The following is a 22,513-nucleotide window of genomic DNA, read 5'->3' on the forward strand; positions in this document are numbered from 1 at the left end:
AAATATAGTGGATTTGAGGTTCTTCGGGCAGTCAAGTGTGAGAGCTTCGTTACTACGACAATATGTTACAATTCAAAGTATAAAGAATAATTTATTGAATGGTTAATGTCCAAAAGTGATCTTTAGGTCAATAATTTTGGATTCATTATCAGATTAATGGACTGCAGGTCACTTTTAATTAATTCAATAAATTAAGCCATACGGGGTTGATTGTAGAAGCAAAATAATATTAAAATAATATTATCTGGTTGAAAACATAGCCCCAAAAATAATTGGGCTCTGGTTAGGTGCCTTGAGTAATAGGCAGGGCCCTAAAAGGGCCTCGGGAGTGGACTGTAGGCCACGAGGGGTGGGAGAAACCCCAGCCGCAGCTGGGTTTCATGTCTGGGCCGACGGGGGGCAGGGGTCAAGTCCAGCAAAAGCTAGCCTGTGGGTTTGGGCGCACGAAGCCTAAGCCCAGCCTTGTGGGCTAGCTAGTGTGGGACGTGGGAAAAATCCTAGCCAACTGCGTTGGATTGGATGGCTGCAGGTCAAGGCAGCGATTAGGCTCGGGGCTTCAAGCCCTGCTAAGGTTAATTCTAGGCCGAGACCTGGTTGCCGCTTCCACAGTGATGGTGCGGTGGGTGTGCTATACCATGTCCAATTCCCTTTCTTTTTTTTTTCGAAATCCCTTAGGGTTTAGGAGACCCTATATATGCTTCTAATTTCATTTTATACATTGACTCACATATTCCACATAACAATTTAATTGTGCGATGCATGAAACAAATATATGAACATATACAATCAATATATATATATATATATCGTAAGGAAAATATAAATATAGAGGGGTTCATGCATCATGGGGAATGTTTTCATGCTTCGTGGACATTTCAAATATCTTCTTTTATTTTAAGCGTACCTGATTAGCAGAAAACGAAGGCTTTGAATTTTTGTGGAAGATCGCATCCTCCTACGATGCGTCAATTCCTCAACTTCTGGTAAGAGCGAGCTTATAACGTGTTGTAGGCCTATTTGATTGAACAATCTAGGGTTTAGAGAGAGGGGGGGCCGGCTACACTTAGAGAGAAGAGAGATTGATTTAATTGTGAGGTGTGTTGAATTCACCCATTGTGCCTTTATTTATAGTAGTAGGATAGGTAAAAACCTTTCCCTTTAGGATTACAACATTTAATAGGTAATCAACTCCTAATAGGAATATAAGATACATTCCCATATCTACTAGGATTTACACAATCACATTCCTACTCTAAATGTTACTACAACAATATTATGATTTATGAGATCTTACAGGCATACATCAACAAGGAGAATTCAACTTTGTCGTCCTCCTTGTGCACCATCTTCTCTTCCAACCACAATCTGCTATCCGTCCCACGTCTTGTTCTGAACATGAACACTGCATACCTTGATGAAGGATTGAAGAACCAGTTATGAACATCCCACATCAGATCAACAAGCAACCCATCAACAAAAATTGTCTGATTCCCTCTAAAATTCCACTGCAGCCTCTTCACTCGAATGACCGTCTTTTTATCGATGCAAACGGATAAAACCGGATGTTTTAAGCCTTCATTTTCCCCACTATATTTTATCAAAATGTCATGTTCAATGCCTGTGTCGCTGAATTGAGCTCTGGTGGAATAAAGAGCATTTCCGGAACAATGCTCTTGCCTCGAAACAAGAGAGGCTTTCGCAACACCACTGGTCTTGAACTTCGTGCTTACAGCTTCTCCGGCCATGTCACCAAGAACTAGGCCTATTTCTGAATCAATCATGACCAAAATGTAAAAACCCTCAACAGGTTCAGGACCACTAACATCATACTTTGCTCTAGAGAGATCCCAAAAGATTTCTGTCTTCAAATTATCAGATTCGATGACTTTGGTGCCTTTCTTCTTTCTGAAGATACGCGAATTCGTGTTCAACTTGAAGGATGCTGCTGAGGGATCGTCAGAAAGCTTAATGGTCAAGCCTTGTGCGTAGTGGTTTTTGCACCAGGAGACTGTGATCAAAAGCTGCTTTTGAGTGGAGGAGAGAGTGATTTTGTAGAAGCATGAGACTGCATTTTGGACTGAAGGAGTTAAGTTTGGAGAAACACAAGCAGTGTTTGCATAGCTAGAACATGAAGGATGAGACACATTTACTGCATATTCATTGAAACAAGCAACTTTGTCTCTCATTGTGTAAACAACAATTCTAAGTTTCTAAGCCAAGAAATAAAACCCTGCAGCAGTCACTACTTGAGAGAGAGAGAGAGAGAGAGAGAGAGAGATATTGGGGGGTGGAGGAATCTAAAGGGTTTGGAGAAATGGATGTGTCTGGTTTGGTTTCGGTATTCGAACTGTGTTTGCGTGTTAGAATTTTGCAAATGGGAAAAACTTGAGAGGCTGAGAATGAGAGGAAGGTAAGTAAGGAAGAGAAATTAATTTAGTACCTTTTAAAAACTGCATCTTATGAGAAAGGAAAGAGGTAGAAGGTTAAGACAGAAAACCTTCAAGCTTGCCTTGTTTGCTGCTTTGCCAGTTCAAACGAGACAAAAGATTCAAAAGAAAAATGAAAGGAAAGGCTAACAAAGGAGTGTCAGGTACCATCACTATTTGTGGCAGGATCATGGCTGCTTTTAATTCTTTCCATTGGGTTTTGTGATTGAAAAATAGATGTGAAAAAAAAATCATCCGCTTGTAAAAAATCCTTTTGGGGAGAACTTTCCATAAAAACAGCGACCTGCTCAGACTGGTAGCCCAATACTACCATTTTCTTCATCAAAAAAAAAAAAAAAAAAAGAAGTGAGAAAAAGGCAAAAGACAATTAATTATAATGGATAATACTTGACTCTTAACATGTGTCTAGAATACTAGGTATATATATTTGTATGTTATTAACTTGTGGAGGGGCACTTGAAAAAAAAAATCCCTACTGTATAATAATATGGCGTACCACTCCGTGTTCCAAACACATTAAAAGATCTCTCCTAACATTGGATCTTCTAAATAGCAATTTCGCTTTACATGATTACACATAGTACTGTTTCATAGTACAAATGTTAATATTCAAGTATTTAATATAAGACTATTTAGTCATCCATATGCATTGAACAAATTGACAGTTATAAATACAAGTAATATCCTCATGCTTAACCGTCAACTTGTTTGATTAAAATGGATGAGTAAACGATCTTCAAATCAAATGAAATTTTCTAAATATGATCTTCATATAATGAGAGGGAATATAAACGGTTTGAATTATGATATTTGTATGGCTTGTTTGATTGAAATGGATGAGTAAACGGTCTTCAAATCAAATGAAATTTTCTAAATATGATCTTCATATAATGAGAGAGAATATAATCGGTTTGAATTATGATATTTGTATGGTGAAATGATGTTACGTAATCATGTAAAACGGAATCGCTACTTGCATGTTAGGAGTCAGGCAATAGCCAACTATATTTTCACGTTCTCTAATTTATAAATGGGTTTTTATCACAAATGGTCCCTAGAATTGACCCTTACCATCAAAATGGTCCCTGAAATTGAAAATCAATCAATGTAGTCCCTAAAAATAGGTGTTGCAAATTAATGTAGTCCTTCCGTCACAATTATGTTAAAAACTCCGTTAAGCGTTGATGTGGGACATAAATGGATCTCATAAATCTTTTTTTTTTTTTTTCACACAAATGGTTTTTGAAATTGACCCACGACATCAAAATGATCCCTGAAATTGGCCTGTGACATCGAAGTGGTCCCTAAAATTGAAAATCGATCAATGTAGTCCCGCAAGTAAGTATCCCAAATCAATGTAGTCCTTCCGTCACAATTCTATCAAAAATTATGTTATGTGCTGATGTGACACATAAATGGATCACACAAGTTTAATTAAATTAAAAAAAATACAAATTGTTTTAATAATTTAATAGTTAATAAAAAGTTGTGAACCCAAAAACCCAGTCCTACAATCACCTTCGATACCAATCCACATTCCTCTGCCTCATTCCTTGTCTATTCTCTAAAAAAAATCTCAATACATCCATCTTTACACACTTCGACAACCTTCACCAAATTGAACCTGGATTGAAATCACCTTTGTTGACAGCTTGGCTAATTGGCAACGACTTCTAGGACATCACCGTTAATATTTAGGCGATCAACATCCTCAAAACCTTAATCTTGGAGAGCTTGTTCGGCGCTTCCCTGGTGGTCTAGTGACTCAAAGAACGAGGATGTCTACCTTGAGATAATGAGGTTATAACCGAGGTGCGTCTATTGTTGGTTGAAAATTATTTCCAAACCCCCTCTGAGGCCTTGGTTAAGCCTTGTGCCTTTGAGAATTATAGAAGGGGTCTCTCTTCGGAGTAGGTCCTACTATAAGAAAAAAATTTCATTGTGCAAAAAGGTATTTAGACAACTTTTTAAATTAATTATTAAACCCAAATCAGCACATAACAAAATTTTTTACAGAATTGTGGCAGAAAGATCATATTGATTTGCGACACCTATTTTCAAGGACTCCATTCATCGATTTTTAACTTTAGGGACCATATTGATAGTGTGGGTCAATTTTAAGGACCATCTTGATGGTGTGAGTCAATTTCAGGGACCATTTTTTATAAAAACCTATAAATTGCGGGGGCCATTTATGTGCCATTTCACATCCCGGCCCGGGACGGATCACTTCCCGGGCCCGCTCCACCACCGTAACACGATATTGTCCGCTTTGGGCCTCGACCATGCCCTCACGGTTTTGTTTCTGGGAACTCACACGAGAACTTCCCGATGGGTCACCCATCCTGGAAATGCTCTCACGTGCTACTCGCTTAACTTCGGAGTTCCCACGGAATCCGAAGCCAGTGAGCTCCCAAAAGGCCTCGTGTTAGGTAGGGATGGGAATATACATATAAGGATCACTCCCCTAGGTAATGTGGGATGTCACAATCCACCCCCTTAGGGCCCGACGTCCTCGTCGGCACACCACGACCAGGGTTAGGCTCTGATACCAATTTTCACATCCCGGCCCAGGGCGGATCACTTCCCGGGCCCGCTCCACCACCGTAGCACGATATTGTCCGCTTTGGGCCCCGACCATGCCCTCACGGTTTTGTTTCTGGGAACTCACACGAGAACTTCCCGATGGGTCACCATCCTGGGAATGCTCTCACGTGCTACTCGCTTAACTTCAGAGTTCCCACGGAATCCAAAGCCAGTGAGCTCCCAAAAGGCCTCGTGTTAGGTAGGGATGGGAATATACATATAAGGATCATTCCCCTGGGTTTGAATCCGACTTATATGCTAGTCATGATTGATGAGATATGGATAAGTCGTACAGGTCACTATAGGTGACTCCGACTTATATGCTAGCCATGATTGATGAGATATGGATAAGTCGTACAGGTCACTATAGGTGACTCCGACTTGTATGCTAGCCAGGATTGATGAGATATGGATAAGTCGTACAGGTCACTATAGGTGACTCCGACTTATATGCTAGCCATGATTGATGAGATATGGATAAGTTGTACATGTCATTTTAGATGACTCTGACTGATATATCACTTTGTATTGATTTAGTTCATTTGGCCTACTTATTAATGTATGGTGGAGTTGATGGCAAACCGTGGTTTTGGTCATTTCTGAGTATGGTTTGGATATATGTATATATGTTGTACTGTCTTATGGAAAACGATACGGGTTTTACATTTAGGGGCATTACTTTTAGAGAGGTAATAACTTTGGGAAGCTTGGTTTTATTGCTTAATCACACCTTCTGTTTGGTGCCCTTCAGGTTTTAGCTGCTGAGTTTGTATCGACAAGAATCTGTGGCGAATCTTAGTATTGATGGATATTTCTGAGGGTATGATTCTTACCCACACTACTGTACCTTACTTATGCTCTGACATCGCGTGTGAAATGGGTTCGCTCCCACTCGTAACGCACTCTGGTATTTAGACACTTTTAGATTCAAATTTATTCACTTTTTATACACTATCACATTTTATGGCTTCGTCACCTTCCAGGTGTCGGCCAGCACAGCTCGATTCAGGGTCCAAGTGGATTTTCTGGGTCAGGGTGTGTCAATTTGGTATCCCGCTCCACCACCGTAGCACGATATTGTCCGCTTTGGGCCTCGACCATGCCCTCACGGTTTTGTTTCTGGGAACTCACACGAGAACTTCCCGATGGGTCACCCATCCTGGGAATGCTCTCACGTGCTACTCGCTTAACTTCGGAGTTCCCACGGAATCTGAAGCCAGTGAGCTCCCAAAAGGCCTCGTGTTAGGTAGGGATGGGAATATACATATAAGGATCACTCCCCTGGGTAATGTGGGATGTCACAATCCACCCCCCTTAGGGCCTGACGTCCTCGTCGACACACCACGACCAGGGTTAGGCTCTGCTACCAAATGTCACATCCCGCCCTGGGGCGGATCACTTACCGTAGCACGATATTGTCCGCTTTGGGCTTACCATTCCCTTACGGTTTTGTTTTTGGGAACTCATGAGCAACTTCCCAGTAGGTTACCCATCATAGGATTGCTCTAGCCCCCTTCTCGCTTAACTTCGGAGTTCCTACGGAACCCGAAGCCAGTGAGCTCCCAAAAGGCCTCGTGCTAGGTAGGGATGGGAATATACATATAAGGATCACTCCCCTGGGTAATGTCTGTCACATGCCACATCAGCACTTAACGGAATTTTTAACATAATTGTGACGAAAAGACCACATTGATTTGTGACACCTATTTTCAGGGACTACATTGATTGATTTTCAATTTCAGGGACTATTTGTGATAAAAACCCTTTATAAATTAATTAATTTTTCAATTGCTATCCAAATCATTATATGGTATGTACACAACTAGACATCAATATTTTTTATCCTTTAAACCTTTTTCTATTCATTTCAGTGTTTATCTTTGAGATATAATTTTTTTTTATACAAGGTGTTTGAGCCCAAAATATTGGGCCTGGGCCAAGTAAGGCTGCTAGCTTGATACGAGTTGGAGATTCTCGGCCCAATTCTTATTCTTCTAAATTAGATCAAGTCCAGTCCATTGAGCTATGGCCGAGTCCTAGGAAAAGAATGACTCTTAAGGGATCAGGTTTAAGAGTGATTCTGCCAAATCCTAATATAGGTAAAATTGTTAAGGATCAGGATGAGCTTTGAATAATTCGTAATATTCCGATAATCAAGCTTCATATTTGATCAGATTGGGAGTTAATCAAATGCAAAAAAAAAAAAAAAAAAAAAAAAAAAAAAAAAAAAAGAGGACTAGGTTCAAAATCCAAATTCTAGTAGGAGTTACCAAAGGCTATGCATGGATTAGGATTATCTGATAAAAGATTGGATCAGGAGACACCAAGGAGTTACAGTCCAGGTAGGATTCTACTTCGGTGTGAGTGATCAACATGGGATTTAACCTTCTTAAATAGAAGTGGTTATGTAACATTTAAAGGACCTTCAACTCAACACACAAAATTGCCCTGTGCAAATTCTCGTTCTACGCAAAATCCTCTCAAACCTTTGAGAAAACACTAACTTCCCTAACTTCGTCAACACACCTTCAGTTTGGATTAACAATAGTGTTTTGGCAACCAACAACATGTTCACTTTGGATTAACATAACTGGAACCTTATAGTCAGGTGACCGAGGAGCATCTTCAGTTTGGAGTAACAACACTGCTTTAAGTTCGTTTGGCTACCTATCCAAGTCTCTGTTGGCAAGGAGTCTTTGGTCTTCTTGTTGAAAGAGGTCATCTCATTAGCCTCTCGATGAAGTGAAGTGTTACCATGTCACTTAGTGTTTAACGCATTAAAAGTCGAACCCTTTTTATAATTGGATATTCTCAAGTACACTTCAGAGTTTGGCATTTTGACGGCTGAGCAACATTCACCATCAAGACACTTATCTCTTTCAAATATTTGTGTCGTTATAGTTTGATACCGATTCGATGCACTTACATTTTCACAAATATAATTAAGGCAGCCAAACCTGGTGCAGGGGACCCTGAACTTCGCAATGACTAGCAGCCTTGTCTTCAAGCTTTAGAACCCAAAGGCGAGACAAGTTCCTTCCTCAGCTGTGATTACTCAGATATAAAAGTCAGCAGTGCATTCGACACCCCCACCTCATTCACTCTACTCACCGACCAAGGATATTAGGGATGGGGTTACGCTAAACCAGGCTATATGCTATCAATAATTTGGTATCGAATTTCCTATAAGAGTTTGAACCTAAAAACTCTCATCTACAAATAAGAAATAATACTATTATACAAGACTATAGTGCTAGTAGCAACATTAATGAGAGGTCCACATATATCTCTTTTAACATATTATTTCATGAAAACCAAATAACCTTTTCTTTGTTAATAACTAGCAATATGGCACATGCTATGAATTTGAAATATTTTTGTTGGAGGATTTTTTTTTATTTGTTAATCATAAATAATACTAAAGAGAGAGGAAGGGTTTGAAACTAGAACACGTTTAGTTGAAAAGAAAGATTAACTACTAAGACAATTCACTACATACTTTTTGTTAAAAATATATAAAAAAAATGAAGAAAAAAGTAGCCCGGAGAGTACAAAGGACAAATTGTCAAAATAGTTGACAAAGAGCCTTCTCTTTATAATAGTATATAGATATATAGATAGATGAATATTTCCACTAGAAATATCTTCTTGCATAAGTTGAAACAAACTCATCTTAAATTAAAATATCAAATTGGACAAACTGGACACAAAACAAATAACCAAGAAAGTCCTAGGGCTGGAAAAAAATTCCCGAAAATTCTGAACCACACCAAAAAGAATTCCAATCCCAAATTTAAAAAATTCCAAATCAAAATTCCTGAAATTTTCAAGATGAAATACCAAACCGGTCCCAAAATTTTGGAATGGGATTTGGTATTATCTACTCAATTCTTCAGTAATCCCATACCAAACCGAAAATAAATATTATATATATATATATATATATATATTATTATACATTTGAAATGTTGCTAACTAATTGTAGCAATATAATTAGTGTGGTCTACAGGCAGTAACCATAGCCCTTTATTGCCACATATGCCGGTACGAACCTCCCACAAATGTGCCTATTTCTTCAACACAAAATCAAAAAATTGTATTGTTAGTTTTCAAACATATTAGGTTTGTAACTTATTTTTTTGCTTTTGGGTTTGTTACTTATCTTATTTTATTTTCATGTTAATTTAACTTGGTATGAATGGTTGCAATTTCAATTTGTATGAAATTTGGGAACACCAAACCATCCCGAAATACCGAAAATATTTCAGAAATCTTGAAAATTGGGAATACCGAAATTTTGGTTTGGGATTGGTCTTCAAATTCTCATCCTGAAAATTTTCGATTTGGAATTTGAGATCCCATTTTCAATTTGGGATCCCATACTAAACCACCCCTAGAAAGTTCTATAGTAAGGAGGCTTGGATTTAGCTAAATTGTCAGCATAGCATTGTGCTTTGCCGCCTAAATTTAATTCGAATCTTCTCCTATCATTTAGATGAAGTTAATGTAATTATTTTATTATATTTTAAGAAGAAGAATTGATCAATACCTTGGTAGATATATTATGTGGAGGGAATATGTTATTTCTCCGAGTCTATTTATTTAGCTATTTTGATTTTACTAAAGGTGCTATGGGCATGCAGTAGGATTATTATGAATTTATGATAATGAGTGTAGACCCACAAAATAAATTCAGTCTGTAGAACCACCAACTCCTGCTCCCAACACATGACCTATAATTAAAAGCAAGGCATAATGTGTTTATGCAATGAGCTATAAAGTTTCCTCTATTTTTTTTTTTTTTCTCCATTTCTTAATGTATATTTGGTCTACCGTTATTCAGTCTTGATTTTGTCTGAAAATACCTTAGATTCAAATCTCATAAACTATAGCTGTTACTGTTAGATAGAAGAGAAATGAAAGATCAATCATCTGTGACTATTTTATACAAGTTTTGTATATATACATTACATCCTTTAATATATGAAAAATATCATGTGGTTGCTGGTTGGAAAGTGGGATTAGGAACATTAAATTAATGGGAACCCATCACATGAACCCTATTTATGGGTGCGTGAGCAGCTCCTGCTGTGTCCCTTCCTTGTGATTATTTGTAGGCTCCAAAATTTGTTGATATACTGATATCTATTAAAGTAGCACTAAAGGTTTTAGAGCAAAAGAACCAGCTATTATTTAAACTTTGAGATTAAGGCTTATAGGATTATTAGATTTTGATTATGCAGGTATTAGCTATGCAGCTGTTATGTTATCATATTATCGAGTTAATTACACACATAAACATCATAGAGAAATATTGTTACCTTGTTAGATAAGTTTGAGGGATTGTATATTGTAATTTGTGAGGCTATCAAATCTAATCATTCTTCATATTAATAATAGTTATTGTTTAAGTTAAGAATATGGTTCTTTTAAAAGAAAAGCTAGGAAAAGGGTTGAGTTTTATTTCCAAATGTGTTAATGTATATCGATTGAATTTGCATTGTAAATTTGCATTGTAAAAAAGTATAATTAATCATACCGGAGAAAAATTCAATATATCTGCAAATTAACGAGGCATTATATATATATATATATATGAATATTTAACTTCATGAGTCTTGTTAGTACAAGCATGACGCGTACTCCTGATCTATAGTCCCCAGATCTTAAATATAGAAATTTGATATATTGTCTGCAAACAACTTCGTACTGGTTATTGTCAACATTGTGCTCAACTAATTTCTCCTCATGTTACTCGTATGATAGCTGCCAAATGGATTTTAAGTTATATCAAAGGTACTTTGGATTTTGGCCTAACTTTGGCTCCTAAGCTTGCTTTTGCATAATTGTCTGTTCAGATGTTGATTTGGCGGGTAACACTAGCCGCTTCAGCACTGGCTACTTAATTGAAGGTGGTGTTATCCACACCATTTTTATTTTCCACACACCCCTTTCAATTTTTTATCATCGAATTGAATGAATTAAAGATAATCAAAGAACATAAATTAACAGAGAGTGTGTCGGAGGTAAAATGAAGTACGTTAATAACAATACCCCCTAATTTATCTTGGCATTTAATTTATCTTGGCACCAACCCCATCTCGTGGTGCTCCAAAAAGCAACTAATGGCCTCTCATTCTGCTAAATTAGAGTACCAGTCTCTTGCTTTGTGTGTGCTGAAACTACATAGATTTGTTATCTTCTACAAGAACTTGGTCATCGACGGAGACATCTTGGGCCCAGGGGGAGGATGCCTCCACTCATTTTTTTTTGGTAAAAAAATGGACATGCTTGTGAAATTAGCAAGATATTTCACTAGTTTATTTGTGCTTGTGACATTATCATTAACTCTTCCAGTTCCTACTGCCAACGTTGAAAGAGCATTTCGGCCATGAAATTTCTAAAGAATCGATAGAGAAATCAATGGATGAATGATAACCTGAGTATTTTCATAGAAAGAGACGCTTTCAAAACATGAAACATATCGAGGGATATTGTAATATGTTGTATATTAAATTTTATGGATTAATATACAAGTATTTTATTTAGTAAATTCTTTAGCTTTTTAATTTGTAACTTTGTTATTAGAAGATGCCTCCATCCATAAAAATCTCTAACTTCGTCTCTAGGGTTCGGTTGTCCTTTCCTGTATTCCTTTATTGTGACAACATTAGTACCAATATCTTGCTTCTAATCATGTTCATCATGCTCGCACTCGTCATATTAAACTTAATTATCAGTTGTTCGTGAGAAATGGTGCTTGTGAGTCATCGGGTTTGGTACATTTCTTCTATTAATCAACCTGCTTACTAAAGCTCTCCATTAGCCTCGTCATGGTGTTCTTTCCTCGTGTGGGTGGGAGAAGAGGGGGGGGGGTGGTGGAATGTTAGAATAAATTTACTTATTCTAGGAATCGTCTTCATAATTATAGAAATGTAATTCTTTCCGCATGTGAATTTTGTCAAACCTAGATATATTGTAAACATTGTATTACGTGTGAAGTCCAACAGCCATATGTATTCCAAGTCCAACAGGTTGTATTACGTGTGAAGTCCAACAGCCATATGTATTCCAAGTCACACGATTTGTGTTGTCCATGTGTTTGGCTTGAAAATTCGTTACAAGTAAGAGAATGTGTTTAGAATGAATGAATCACATTGTACAAAGAGTAGTGATACACTTATTACCTATTTGTACCATCATTTGACCATCTCTCTAATAGAGGTAGGGCTCACCAACACATGTGGGTCCTGTCTCTATAAGAGAGATAATACTAATAGATGGTAAAAATAACATTTTTTGTTGTAATCGGGTTTGGTACATTTCTTCTATTAATCAACCTGCTTACTAAGGCTCTCCATTAGCCTCGTCATGGTGTTCTTTCCTCGTGTGAGTGGGAGAGAGAGAGAGGGGGGGGAGGGGGGGTGGTGGAATGTTAGAATAAATTTACTTATTCTAGGAATCGTCTTCATAATTATAGAAATGTAATTCTTTCCGCATGTGAATTTTGTCAAACCTAGATATATTGTAAACATTGTATCAGATTAATTAAGGAGTCATATAATTACAACAAAAATGTTATTTTTACTATCTATTAGTATCATCTCTCTTATAGAGACAGGACCCACATGTGTTAGTAAGCCCTACCTCTATTAGAGAGATGGTCAAATGATGGTACAAATAGGTAATAAGTGTATCACTACTCTTTGTACAATGTGATTCATTCATTCTAAACACATTCTCGTACTTGTAACGAATTTTCAAGCCAAACACATGGACAACACAAATCGTGTGACTTGGAATACATATGGCTGTTGGACTTCACACGTAATACAACCTGCTCATATACTATAAAAGAAGTTGAGATTCCACAATAAAATCAATTGGCAATATGGAGAGTAACTCAACTCTTTATAAGTCCATGCAAAATTCTTCATTTCATCAATATGAGATTCATTCTCACCAATTGTAAATATGGAGGAAATTAAATCCTGCCAACCAAATTGGTTAGGCAGTTGCATTGTCAATACTGAAGATTATCTTTTCAAAAGTGTATGACACCCCAAGTTTCATAGACTAATATATACATAGATTTGATCTGTCATTCATTAACTAATAATCTACGTATTGCCAAATTAACAACTTCACTTTGCTTAATTAGTTTACCAGAACATTACCTGGAATTGCAGACTTCTTCAGAACCCTTTACAGAGAAATATAAAAAATAATCGAAAACGAACAATTAAGATAATGATGTGCACATTCAAAAGGCAGCCGTCATATACCTAATGTTATGAAACTTGCAGCCGTTATATACCTAATGTTATGAAGTACAGGTCGAAAGTGTATCAGAAAATAGAGTTTTGACCAGAAAAAGGTCGCTCGGTAACTATATATTTCTCGAACAGAATTGTACACATATTTTCTTAATAATGCTTCCCCTAAGCAGCCTAACCTTTCGGCTGGGAAGGATAAACCCTATAAAGCTTAACAGACAAATACAAAGCCTAACTAAAAAAAGAAAGTGGTCCTTCACACAACAAGAAAACTTTTGAGACTTTAATAGGAAAGAACTAAATATGGGAATATTTAATCTCAAATAGTTCGTCTACTCCTATTTTCTGTGATGATAGTGTGATTTGTGACTTTGTCGGCTTCAGGTCCAGAGTTTACTGCATTGAGTTTACATTAGAAACAACAATTAGAAGGAAAATACTTGTATTCATCTCTTCTTCACTCTTTATGGATAACGTATCTTCATTAAACAATTTTCGTAATCGGAACAATATATTCAATTTCTTAAGAATTGTTTGGAGATCATATCTTCACAAAATTGACGATATAAGTATCAAATAACACATTCATGATAAACCATTCATCATATTGATATAGCAATACTACTAGGAAAATTGTACGGACTTTTTTTAAAAAGAGAATCGGTACCATTTGTATTAAAAAATTATTAGCGGACATTATGGAATTGTTAATCATCGTTATTCATTTTTTTGGCTCCCTTCATGTTTAACTGGTTATAACATCACCTTAATACTCAGCGTATGAAATACATAAAAAATATGAGGTTACACTATGATCATCAAAGCTTGCAGTCCAAGACTACAGAGTAGTGATGAGGTTCTAATTAATAACATTGTTACTAGATAACAATGTTTATGTTGTGGACGTCTGTTGCACTATTAAGATAGCCTATTATATATGCATGAACGTGTATGGATTACAAAATTATTGTTCAGAATAAAGGGTACTGGTACTCTTTTTTTAAAGGGTATTGTACACTAGTTCTATTTAGAGACACAATATAACGCACGTGCTAGCACAATCTCTAATAGAAGTGACTCCACCATGTATGTAAAATCGATTTATATTTAGAGATGTGTTAGCAACTGTATTAATTTTATGTGTCTAATGGAGCTATTTAGATATTACATACCTAAAATCATCTCCAAATGAGATGTCAAATCTTAAGCAGAATGTCATGTAATCAAATTTGAATGTATGAGCAAGCTGCAACCGATATGTCAATCCTATGTGGATTGACATATGAGTTTTTATATGTCAGATCTGACATATGAGAAAATGTGATGTCAAATAATTTTTAATTATTTTATTGTGTATGTCCCATTAATGCACCAATTGTAGATCGTGAAAATTTATTTTAATTGATTTCTTTTTAAAAATGAGTCCTACAAATATCATTAATAACAAAAAAACGTATCAGTTGGAAAAAAAAAATTGACATTAACACATCAACCATCAAATTAACATTTGATATTTATTTTTTGATATCTCCATTGGAGATGCTTTAAGAACATTGGTGGAAGGATAAGTATTCCTAAGTACACTAGGGCTACGAAGGCTCCAAAATTCCAAATCTTATCTTATATTCTCCCATACACGAAGGCTCCAAAATTCCAAACATGAACACCTAAATCAGTGGCTGCAACGTGTGAGCAACGATGAAAACAGTTCTCAGGAAAAGTACCCTATAGAGTGGAATATTTTCTCATGACATTTGCCAAATCTGCAGAGTTTTGAATGTGGACCACTTGTTTTCAAAGGAAGATTTAGGCAATTTTTTATATTGGAAGAAGATAGACCACTTGACGAGGTCATGGACCTTTGGCCCTTCTTTCTGAGGAGGGTCTACCTAAAATTATACTAGTTTGGCAATTGTTTGGAAATTGGAAGGCTATTTATGTCATGCATGTTGCAATTTGCAATTTGCAATTGTGCATTCAACTGAAAAACGTGAAATAGTGTCAATATTATAGAGAAGGGCAGGCCTAGGTTGGTAACTTGGTATTGAGGAATGAAAGAGAAATTAATGAAACAACAAAGAAACCCCAACGGGTTAAGTCTAGTAGAAAGCAAGCAAAAATTTGGAATCTCTAATTTGAATTTGAACTCTTACAGACCTATTTTTTTAGGTCACTAGTTTTGCTTTGATGTGTTGTTTGACCCTGGTTCAAAAGTACGATACCGCCTCATATGAAACGAGAACTATATAGAAAAACAAATTAATCTACTATCAATTTGTGGTGAGATACCTCTTATATTAAAAAATAATAATAAACCAATAAAGAAATTGGTTAGGGTTTGCCCCTTTGTTTAAGTGCATAAAATTTCCAATGATCCCAATCAATATTGTGGTGTTCCGTGGGTTTTTGATGATGGGCAGCCAAGAATTTTTTATCTTAATAATCAAATCAGAAGCTCTCTGCCTCTCTTAATATAACATTGTGGAGTGTGCGTGAAAGCAGGCATGTGTGTTGAGAAATGGACATTAGACAGAGACAGATAGCTCTACACCGACAAGATAGAGATCAACCGCTAATGAACATTGGTTTCTTGAATTTCATCTCTAATGATTTTTAAGAGTGCTAATTAATCGTGTTTTCAGGTTCATCGACAAACACCAAGCTTTGGAACTTATTTTAGTTATACCTTTTTGTTTATCCATCATACATGAGGATTGGATGTGCTTCATTTACAATTCACATTCATGACATAAGTTTGAAAATACCTTTTTCATTTTTTTTTAATTCAAGAAAAATTCTCTAAAGTTAGAAAGAATTTCTTGTCGTGAATGCGTTTAGAATTTTTATTGTTATTACAAGCGATATTTAACATTAATTTACATTAAAATGAGAGTATTTAAACATGAGATACAATGAGTTAGACAATCCACTACTTTCATACGATTTAGGATTTAGTAAATATGTGTATCGACTACCCACTATGATATTGGTTGTTATGATTGCTGACAAGAGGCAAATTACATAACTTGAAGTTGAGTTTTTACCAAATGAAATCCATTTTCAATTAACAAGTAATGTTAACAATTTTTGTAAGAATCATGAAGTGACATATATACATACATATACATATATATATATATAGATGTTTTATTAGTGTTTGGGAATCAAGGGGAGGAAATTGTTCATAGTCATAGACTCATAGAGGAAAACTAACTTTAAATTAGTGAGAAGGTGGGTAAAGAATTTTTTAAGTAATCAAATCTTAAAATTCACTACCATTGGGCTATGAAAGTCAACTACTTGAATGATCAAACCAAAACATCTCATAGAAATTAACTAATCTACACTCGGAGGAAATGGCTCCACTCAATTAACTTGTACAACAAATTGGAAAACACCTATAGTTTGATCTAGACCGTAATATCATCGTGTGAATATGTGAGTGCCTCATTTATTATGTGCTCAAAGCACATTGTAAGTCAAAACAATTATATAAGAATTATATCTTCGATGTCATTCATTGTGTGACTAAATCACATGACAAAATTACATATACACGAAATACTCTCAGTGACACCGAAGCCTTCCAACACAGCGAACCTCTCCCACGCATGACAATAACTATAAGAGCGAGTTCCCCCTGTCGATCTTCTTTCTCTCCAAGTATTTTCACAATCACAAGTCACAACCGGTGGGATAGTTGAATAATTGGGCAATTAATTTATCAACCAAATTTAATATGACATCTCATCTACTTCTTAATCATATATATAAAGCCACGTGAAAACTTAGGCTTCCAAGTTAGTCTATGTTTTTTTTTTTAATATGACTGAAATAATAATGCACTGTATCTGCATCTGCCAATTAAAACCTGGTTTAGTACTGAGGTGATTCTGAAAAAGCTGCTATCAAAAAAAGTTGGGAGCTGTTTTTGTGTTTGGTAAACACTCAGCTTCAGCTTTTTTTTCACAGTTTTGGGTGAAAAAAAGCCATAAACAAGAAGCTGCAAAACCCAGCTTTGAAAAACCGGCCTTTTTTCACATCTGTTTTACATAAAAGTTTACCAAACACTCTAATACTGCTTTTTTTTTTTTCAAAAGCACTTTTACAAAAAAGTTTACCAAACACTCTACTGCTTTATTTCACAGCTGCTTATTCTCACAGCACAGCAGAAGCAGCTTTTTTTCAAAGCACATCAATACCAAACCAGCCTTAAGTCAAAGATATTGCATGTAACATAGAAGTTGATGATTCAATTATTACCTAAGCGTTGATTAACGTGCTTAATTTTTATTTGTGACATATCATTTAATTTGTAAATTTAATTTACAAATTTAATCTCTCTAGATACCTTAAATACCTGACGCATTTGTTGCTTCTTGGAAGTTGGTAAAAGTCCATTTAGTTTGTTAAATGAAGATTAACAATGGAAAACTGACTTTTGAAATTCCCATTCAATTCCTGCATCATTAGAATAATATTATATTTCAGAAAATATAATATAATCAGTTTCATTTGCCGGCACATTTGTATTACTATTTTTATATTTGAGAGTATTTTTGTCAATATATTTTTATTTAATGAAGAATTTTTACAGAATAATCAAAATGATTAACGGTGAACAAACTCAAAAATCACTTTTATCGATGTTAAATTTCAAGGACCAAAGTAAAAAATTATGTCAATCTTATGGACACTTTTAGATAAAAATCCATATGAATATGTTGCTAACCAAACCGTTCCTTTTTTTATTTTTTTTATTTTTTTATGTTCAAGTGTACATGTGTTTAAATGTTTTGGTGTTGAAATTGCATGCCTTTTTGCTCACCACTTCTAATCATAGTGTAGTATTATCACCTCACTCGATGCTTGTCGCATATTGTTATTATAGTGTATCATAATCCATCTTGCTAATTACCATTTAGTTTCTGGCATTGAACTCGTTCTACGTTGAACGGTTGAAGTAGGTTCTAAGTTCTAATTTCATGAACTCTAGGTGAACTCCATGTACATGTTCTAATGATTCTGAAACATCTAAATGCTGAACTAACTAATCTCAAAAATTGATGGGTATATAGGGGTAAATGATGAGTCTATGAGGGTGATATAATGAGACTAGACGGTATCAATAAAGGGTGGTGCTATCCATCCAACATTTTTTTTACCTCCTACACACCCTGTTAATTTCTGTCATTTAATCATCTTCGATTGATTCGATCCGAATATCAAAATTTAGGATGAGAGTGTAGAAGGTTAAAAAAAAGATGTGTAGATAGCAACATCTTAAATAAAACACGTAACATGAATGAACCGTAACAAGAGGTGTGTAGAAGTTTTAGCACAACTGAAAAGAGGTTATGCTATTGGGCCGATCCAGTTCACTCTTCTTCTACTCTGCATTTGCATCACAGAGGATTGTGTAGGAGCAGCTTGGTAGCTCTATGTGCTGTTTTACATCAAAGTGGAAGATGATGCGTGGGAAGATTTGATTTTCCAAACCTACTAGCTAGCCGAGAGGTGATTTTCGCACACTATTTTTAATCTCTCTCACACACTTCTTTTTATTTCTAACCATTGGATTCAATAAAACACAAACAAAAACAGGAGACAAGATTAAACAGGAATATGTGGTAGGCTAAAAAGGGTGTGTTTATCATTTCCTATGTAGTCATTGTACGCTGCAGAGTTGAATTTTGTGTCTCAATTCTTCCAGGTTTCATCACACTTTGGTCACTTATATAGCTTCTACCACCAAGGCTCACCTCTCAAACTATTTGTGTCAAAAGAAGCAAATCATCTTGGCACAATGGCAATCAGGCAAATTACTCAATCCTAACATTCTTGTTGACACATTTTACTGGCAAAATTAACTGAGATCTAGGCTCGTTAGCTTTAAAATCAAAGTTCATCTCCAGGTATATAACTCATCCGCATGCACAAATAAAAACAGTTGCAACAGGAGCTATATGATCATTTAAGGATCGAAGCGAAACAAGAAAAGCAATGAATGATCGATTGTTACTTGGCAAATAGCAGTAAGGGTGTTACGGGAGTGATTCTAAAAATAGGAAAGTTTACCATGACCTCTGATCCAACAACTAATAATAGATTTATGCAAAGAAATAAATACAAATGACAGAAAACAATGGATAATATGAGTCCAAGAAAGATAATTCAGACCAAAAAGACAATTTAATCTAATTACCCGAGAAAACAAAACAACTTTTTAACTCCGAGACAACCCTTCTCTTTGTGCTTAAAATAGGAAGCCAACAAACTTCAACAATCCCAAACCACCGTGTCTCTAACATAGTAAAGTAACTACTGCTTAGTAACCAAACGCTTTGCAAGACTAGTTGATAACTTTGCATTCTTTTCGTCTTGCCAGTTGCTACTACATAAAGTTGCATGCAACTCTACAGAAAGCAGCCAGTTTAATAGATACTAATATATTTGCCTCTTAAGCAAATAGAGGAAAAGAGACATGTCGATCTCTCATACGAAAATTTCTCTCATAAATCAATTTTATGAAAAAGGAAGACTAGGTTCACAAACAATTCAGACATTCCAACCCAATAAATGAAGGAGGAACAATTCAGACCTAGACTTTAGGCGTTATCATTCCAACATCAACATCCCTTTTAGTAAAAGTATTTTCCCCAAAAATAAACCATCACCTCATCTTATATTTTATTGATTACTTTGATACAAATTTAACATGACATTACTTCAAAACAATACAAGTACATCATCTAACTAGTGAATGTTAAATTGAACTCCCATGTAACAAACCAGAAGAATTTCAGGAGATGCAAAAGATTTGCTTTTTAATTCAAAACAAGCATGTTCAGCAGTTCACCTCGAAAGACAAGCATTTCGTTTCGACTTTCGAAAGAAACTTATCAGCAAATTCAAGAATAGTACAAGAACTCTTGATTTCAGCATGCACACGCTCCTAGATAGGACTGATATAGTTCACAAATCTGCCTGTGGACCAGGGAAAGAAAGAAAAAACATAGTACCATCAGGTAACTCCCAATAACAACTAATAAAGCTGTAAAAGAAGAAAACCGAAAGTTCAAAGTTCAAACTCACATCTCAGCACATAAATCAGGTAATGTTGCCATATGATTCTTTCCCCTTGTTTCTTTTTTTTTTTTTGTCCATTTGGTTTTGACAGCATAAACCAAGAATGTTCCCAAAAAAAATTTGTTTATGCTTAGTTTTCCCCTTAAATTCCTCATCCCACGTTAAGTTCTAATTCCTAAGTTTTGAACAAAACTACTTGTAAAGCTGAAACCCACCTGTGCAAGTATGTCTCACCTCTGCGAGAGATATAGTCATACTACTATCCTTTATCCAGTATAGACAATTTAACCAATCAATGAGAAAGGATGCTAATTTATGATACTGCATTCAATGAAATTTACCCCTGTTAATTTACTTTTCTAGTTAGAGATTAACCTTCCTAAAGGACGTGTCGTTTGTTAATTGCCTTATCTCGAGGGATGGACATCATATAACAAGATTACAGGCTGAATGACAATTAGCAAACGACACGCCGGTAAACGGATAGGAAGACGTAAACATGGATGCAAAAACACCAAATTAATAGAAAATGAGGACATTAGGGACCTTCGGAGGAGGTGGCCAGGGCCGGAAGCTTGGAGATAAGGCAAGTGGACGCAATGGCATTGTGGAGAGGTTGAAGAGAGCTCAAATCTCGGCGCAACAGCCTTCCAATGCAAATATAAACAAGATTATTACATTCATATACATTTCAAATGTGTATATACACAATATATATACATATGTCAAAGAAAGAAACTACCTTGAGGAAGAGGAGCGACGAGCCATGAAATTGGACGGAATCGAAGGGCATGGCGCTGCTGAAATTCTTGTTCTTGTTGTTGATGTTGCTGCTCGGCAAAACGCGCGCAGAATTGTCGATCTTCCGGCGATTGAAGCTGACATTTTTGTTCTCTGTTCGTCTGTGTGTTTCGTTTCGAAACCCTAAAACCTCTGTAAAACCCCAATTTCAGAGACGAGGAGTGACGGACGCTGAGCTCAATTTCACGTCCTGCTTTGTATTGGGTTGGGCTGGATCAATTCGCATCGTATTTGGGCTGAAGAGATTGTGGGCTTTTAGTTTGAAGTTCTTACAAACGTGTCAAGAAAGTTTTCGTTTTTTTACAAAGCGATATTCTAAATTATTCTAATAAGAAGGGGATATTCGAATTTGGGTGAAAGATGGTAAAAGGGAGGCATCTCTCATGACCAGCTGGCTTATCCCACATATGTGTTGTGGCAATTTATTTATAGAGACACGTGTTACTACCTAGTTTGATATGTTATGTTGCTAAGCTTTGTCTAAACTATTATCCATGCATGAGTGCAAAAATTTACTGAAGTATCTAGTTTACATTTAAATGTATGGGGCAGATTTGTATATAAATGAAGGTAGTTTACTCCAGTGAAAAAAACTACGTCTATTCACCTATAACCTGATGATAGCGTTAGTAGAGTAGGGAACTCTCCAAAAAAACCAATTGCCATGTGACATGCTCATCTATGAAATGATCGTGAATGCCGCACAAGCACATGATTCTCCTATCACGTATCGCACTCTCAAAGCTCTTCTTCTCACTACTGAAAGAAGAATGGTGGAGCCGACTGTTTCGTTGGTTGAAACTGCTCCAGTGAATGCTTATGTGGCTACAAGAGGATGTGGTGGACGTTCTCAAAAAACTAGACATGGTGTTGGTCGGTCCAATCGTGGCATTCCTGTGAATCAGCAAGGGTATGCTCCCCACAACAATAGTCAACAATAACTGCCCGAAGAAAGGTTAGTTTCTAGAACTGGTCGTATAACTTGTCAAATATATGGAAAAGAAGAGCATTCAGCCCTAAACTGCTATCAGCATATAAATGCAGCCTACAAAGGTTGTAATAGGCTGCATCCCAAGGAAGCGCCTCACCGCTATGGCTTCTTCTTCGATCACACTTAATCGTCAACAAAATGGATTTTGGTTATTTGATACCAGGGCAAACACATATATTACTCCTGAACTTCAGAACTTTGTCAATCCCAATGAGTATAATGGTAATGAAAACATTGGCAGAGTAGGTAATGATATTGGACTCTCTATTGCACATTCTAGTTCAAATACAATTATGACTGATTCTTGCTCCTTTAACTTGAAT

General features: G+C 36.1%; 2 protein-coding genes across 2 annotated transcripts; both read right to left on the reverse strand.

The window, feature by feature from the left end:
• Positions 1 to 1,079: 1,079 nt before the first annotated feature.
• LOC137714224 (uncharacterized) lies at positions 1,080 to 2,595 on the reverse strand. The gene has a single exon (XM_068453487.2). It carries the CDS (start codon positions 2,184 to 2,186, stop codon positions 1,281 to 1,283), a length of 906 nt encoding a protein of 301 aa, XP_068309588.2. The 5' UTR covers positions 2,187 to 2,595; the 3' UTR covers positions 1,080 to 1,280.
• Positions 2,596 to 19,962: 17,367 nt separating this feature from the next.
• On the reverse strand, positions 19,963 to 21,379 carry LOC148698112 (uncharacterized). The gene is made up of 3 exons (XM_088691236.1): positions 21,141 to 21,379; positions 20,945 to 21,045; positions 19,963 to 20,296 (listed from the first exon to the last, which is right to left on the reverse strand). Exons 1-3 carry the CDS (start codon positions 21,281 to 21,283, stop codon positions 20,265 to 20,267), a joined length of 276 nt encoding a protein of 91 aa, XP_088547362.1. The 5' UTR covers positions 21,284 to 21,379; the 3' UTR covers positions 19,963 to 20,264.
• Between the last annotated feature and the right edge of the window lie 1,134 nt (positions 21,380 to 22,513).

The sequence above is a fragment of the Pyrus communis genome, chromosome 3 (assembly GCF_041283825.1).
Source record: "Pyrus communis isolate YQ-2024b chromosome 3, ASM4128382v1, whole genome shotgun sequence".
Classification (NCBI taxonomy): Eukaryota; Viridiplantae; Streptophyta; class Magnoliopsida; order Rosales; family Rosaceae; genus Pyrus; species Pyrus communis.

Bases quoted from the DNA above. Each gene is read 5' to 3' on its own strand.
- LOC148698112 (XM_088691236.1), bottom strand. From the start codon at position 21,283: ATGTCAGCTTCAATCGCCGGAAGATCGACAATTCTGCGCGCGTTTTGC. The intron at 21,046-21,140 runs GTAGTTTCTTTC...TTGCATTGGAAG, and splicing joins CGTCGCTCCTCTTCCTCAAG to GCTGTTGCGCCGAGATTTGA. The intron at 20,297-20,944 runs GTCCCTAATGTC...CCTGGTCCACAG, and splicing joins CCTGGCCACCTCCTCCGAAG to GCAGATTTGTGAACTATATC.
- LOC137714224 (XM_068453487.2), bottom strand. From the start codon at position 2,186: ATGAGAGACAAAGTTGCTTGTTTCAATGAATATGCAGTAAATGTGTCT.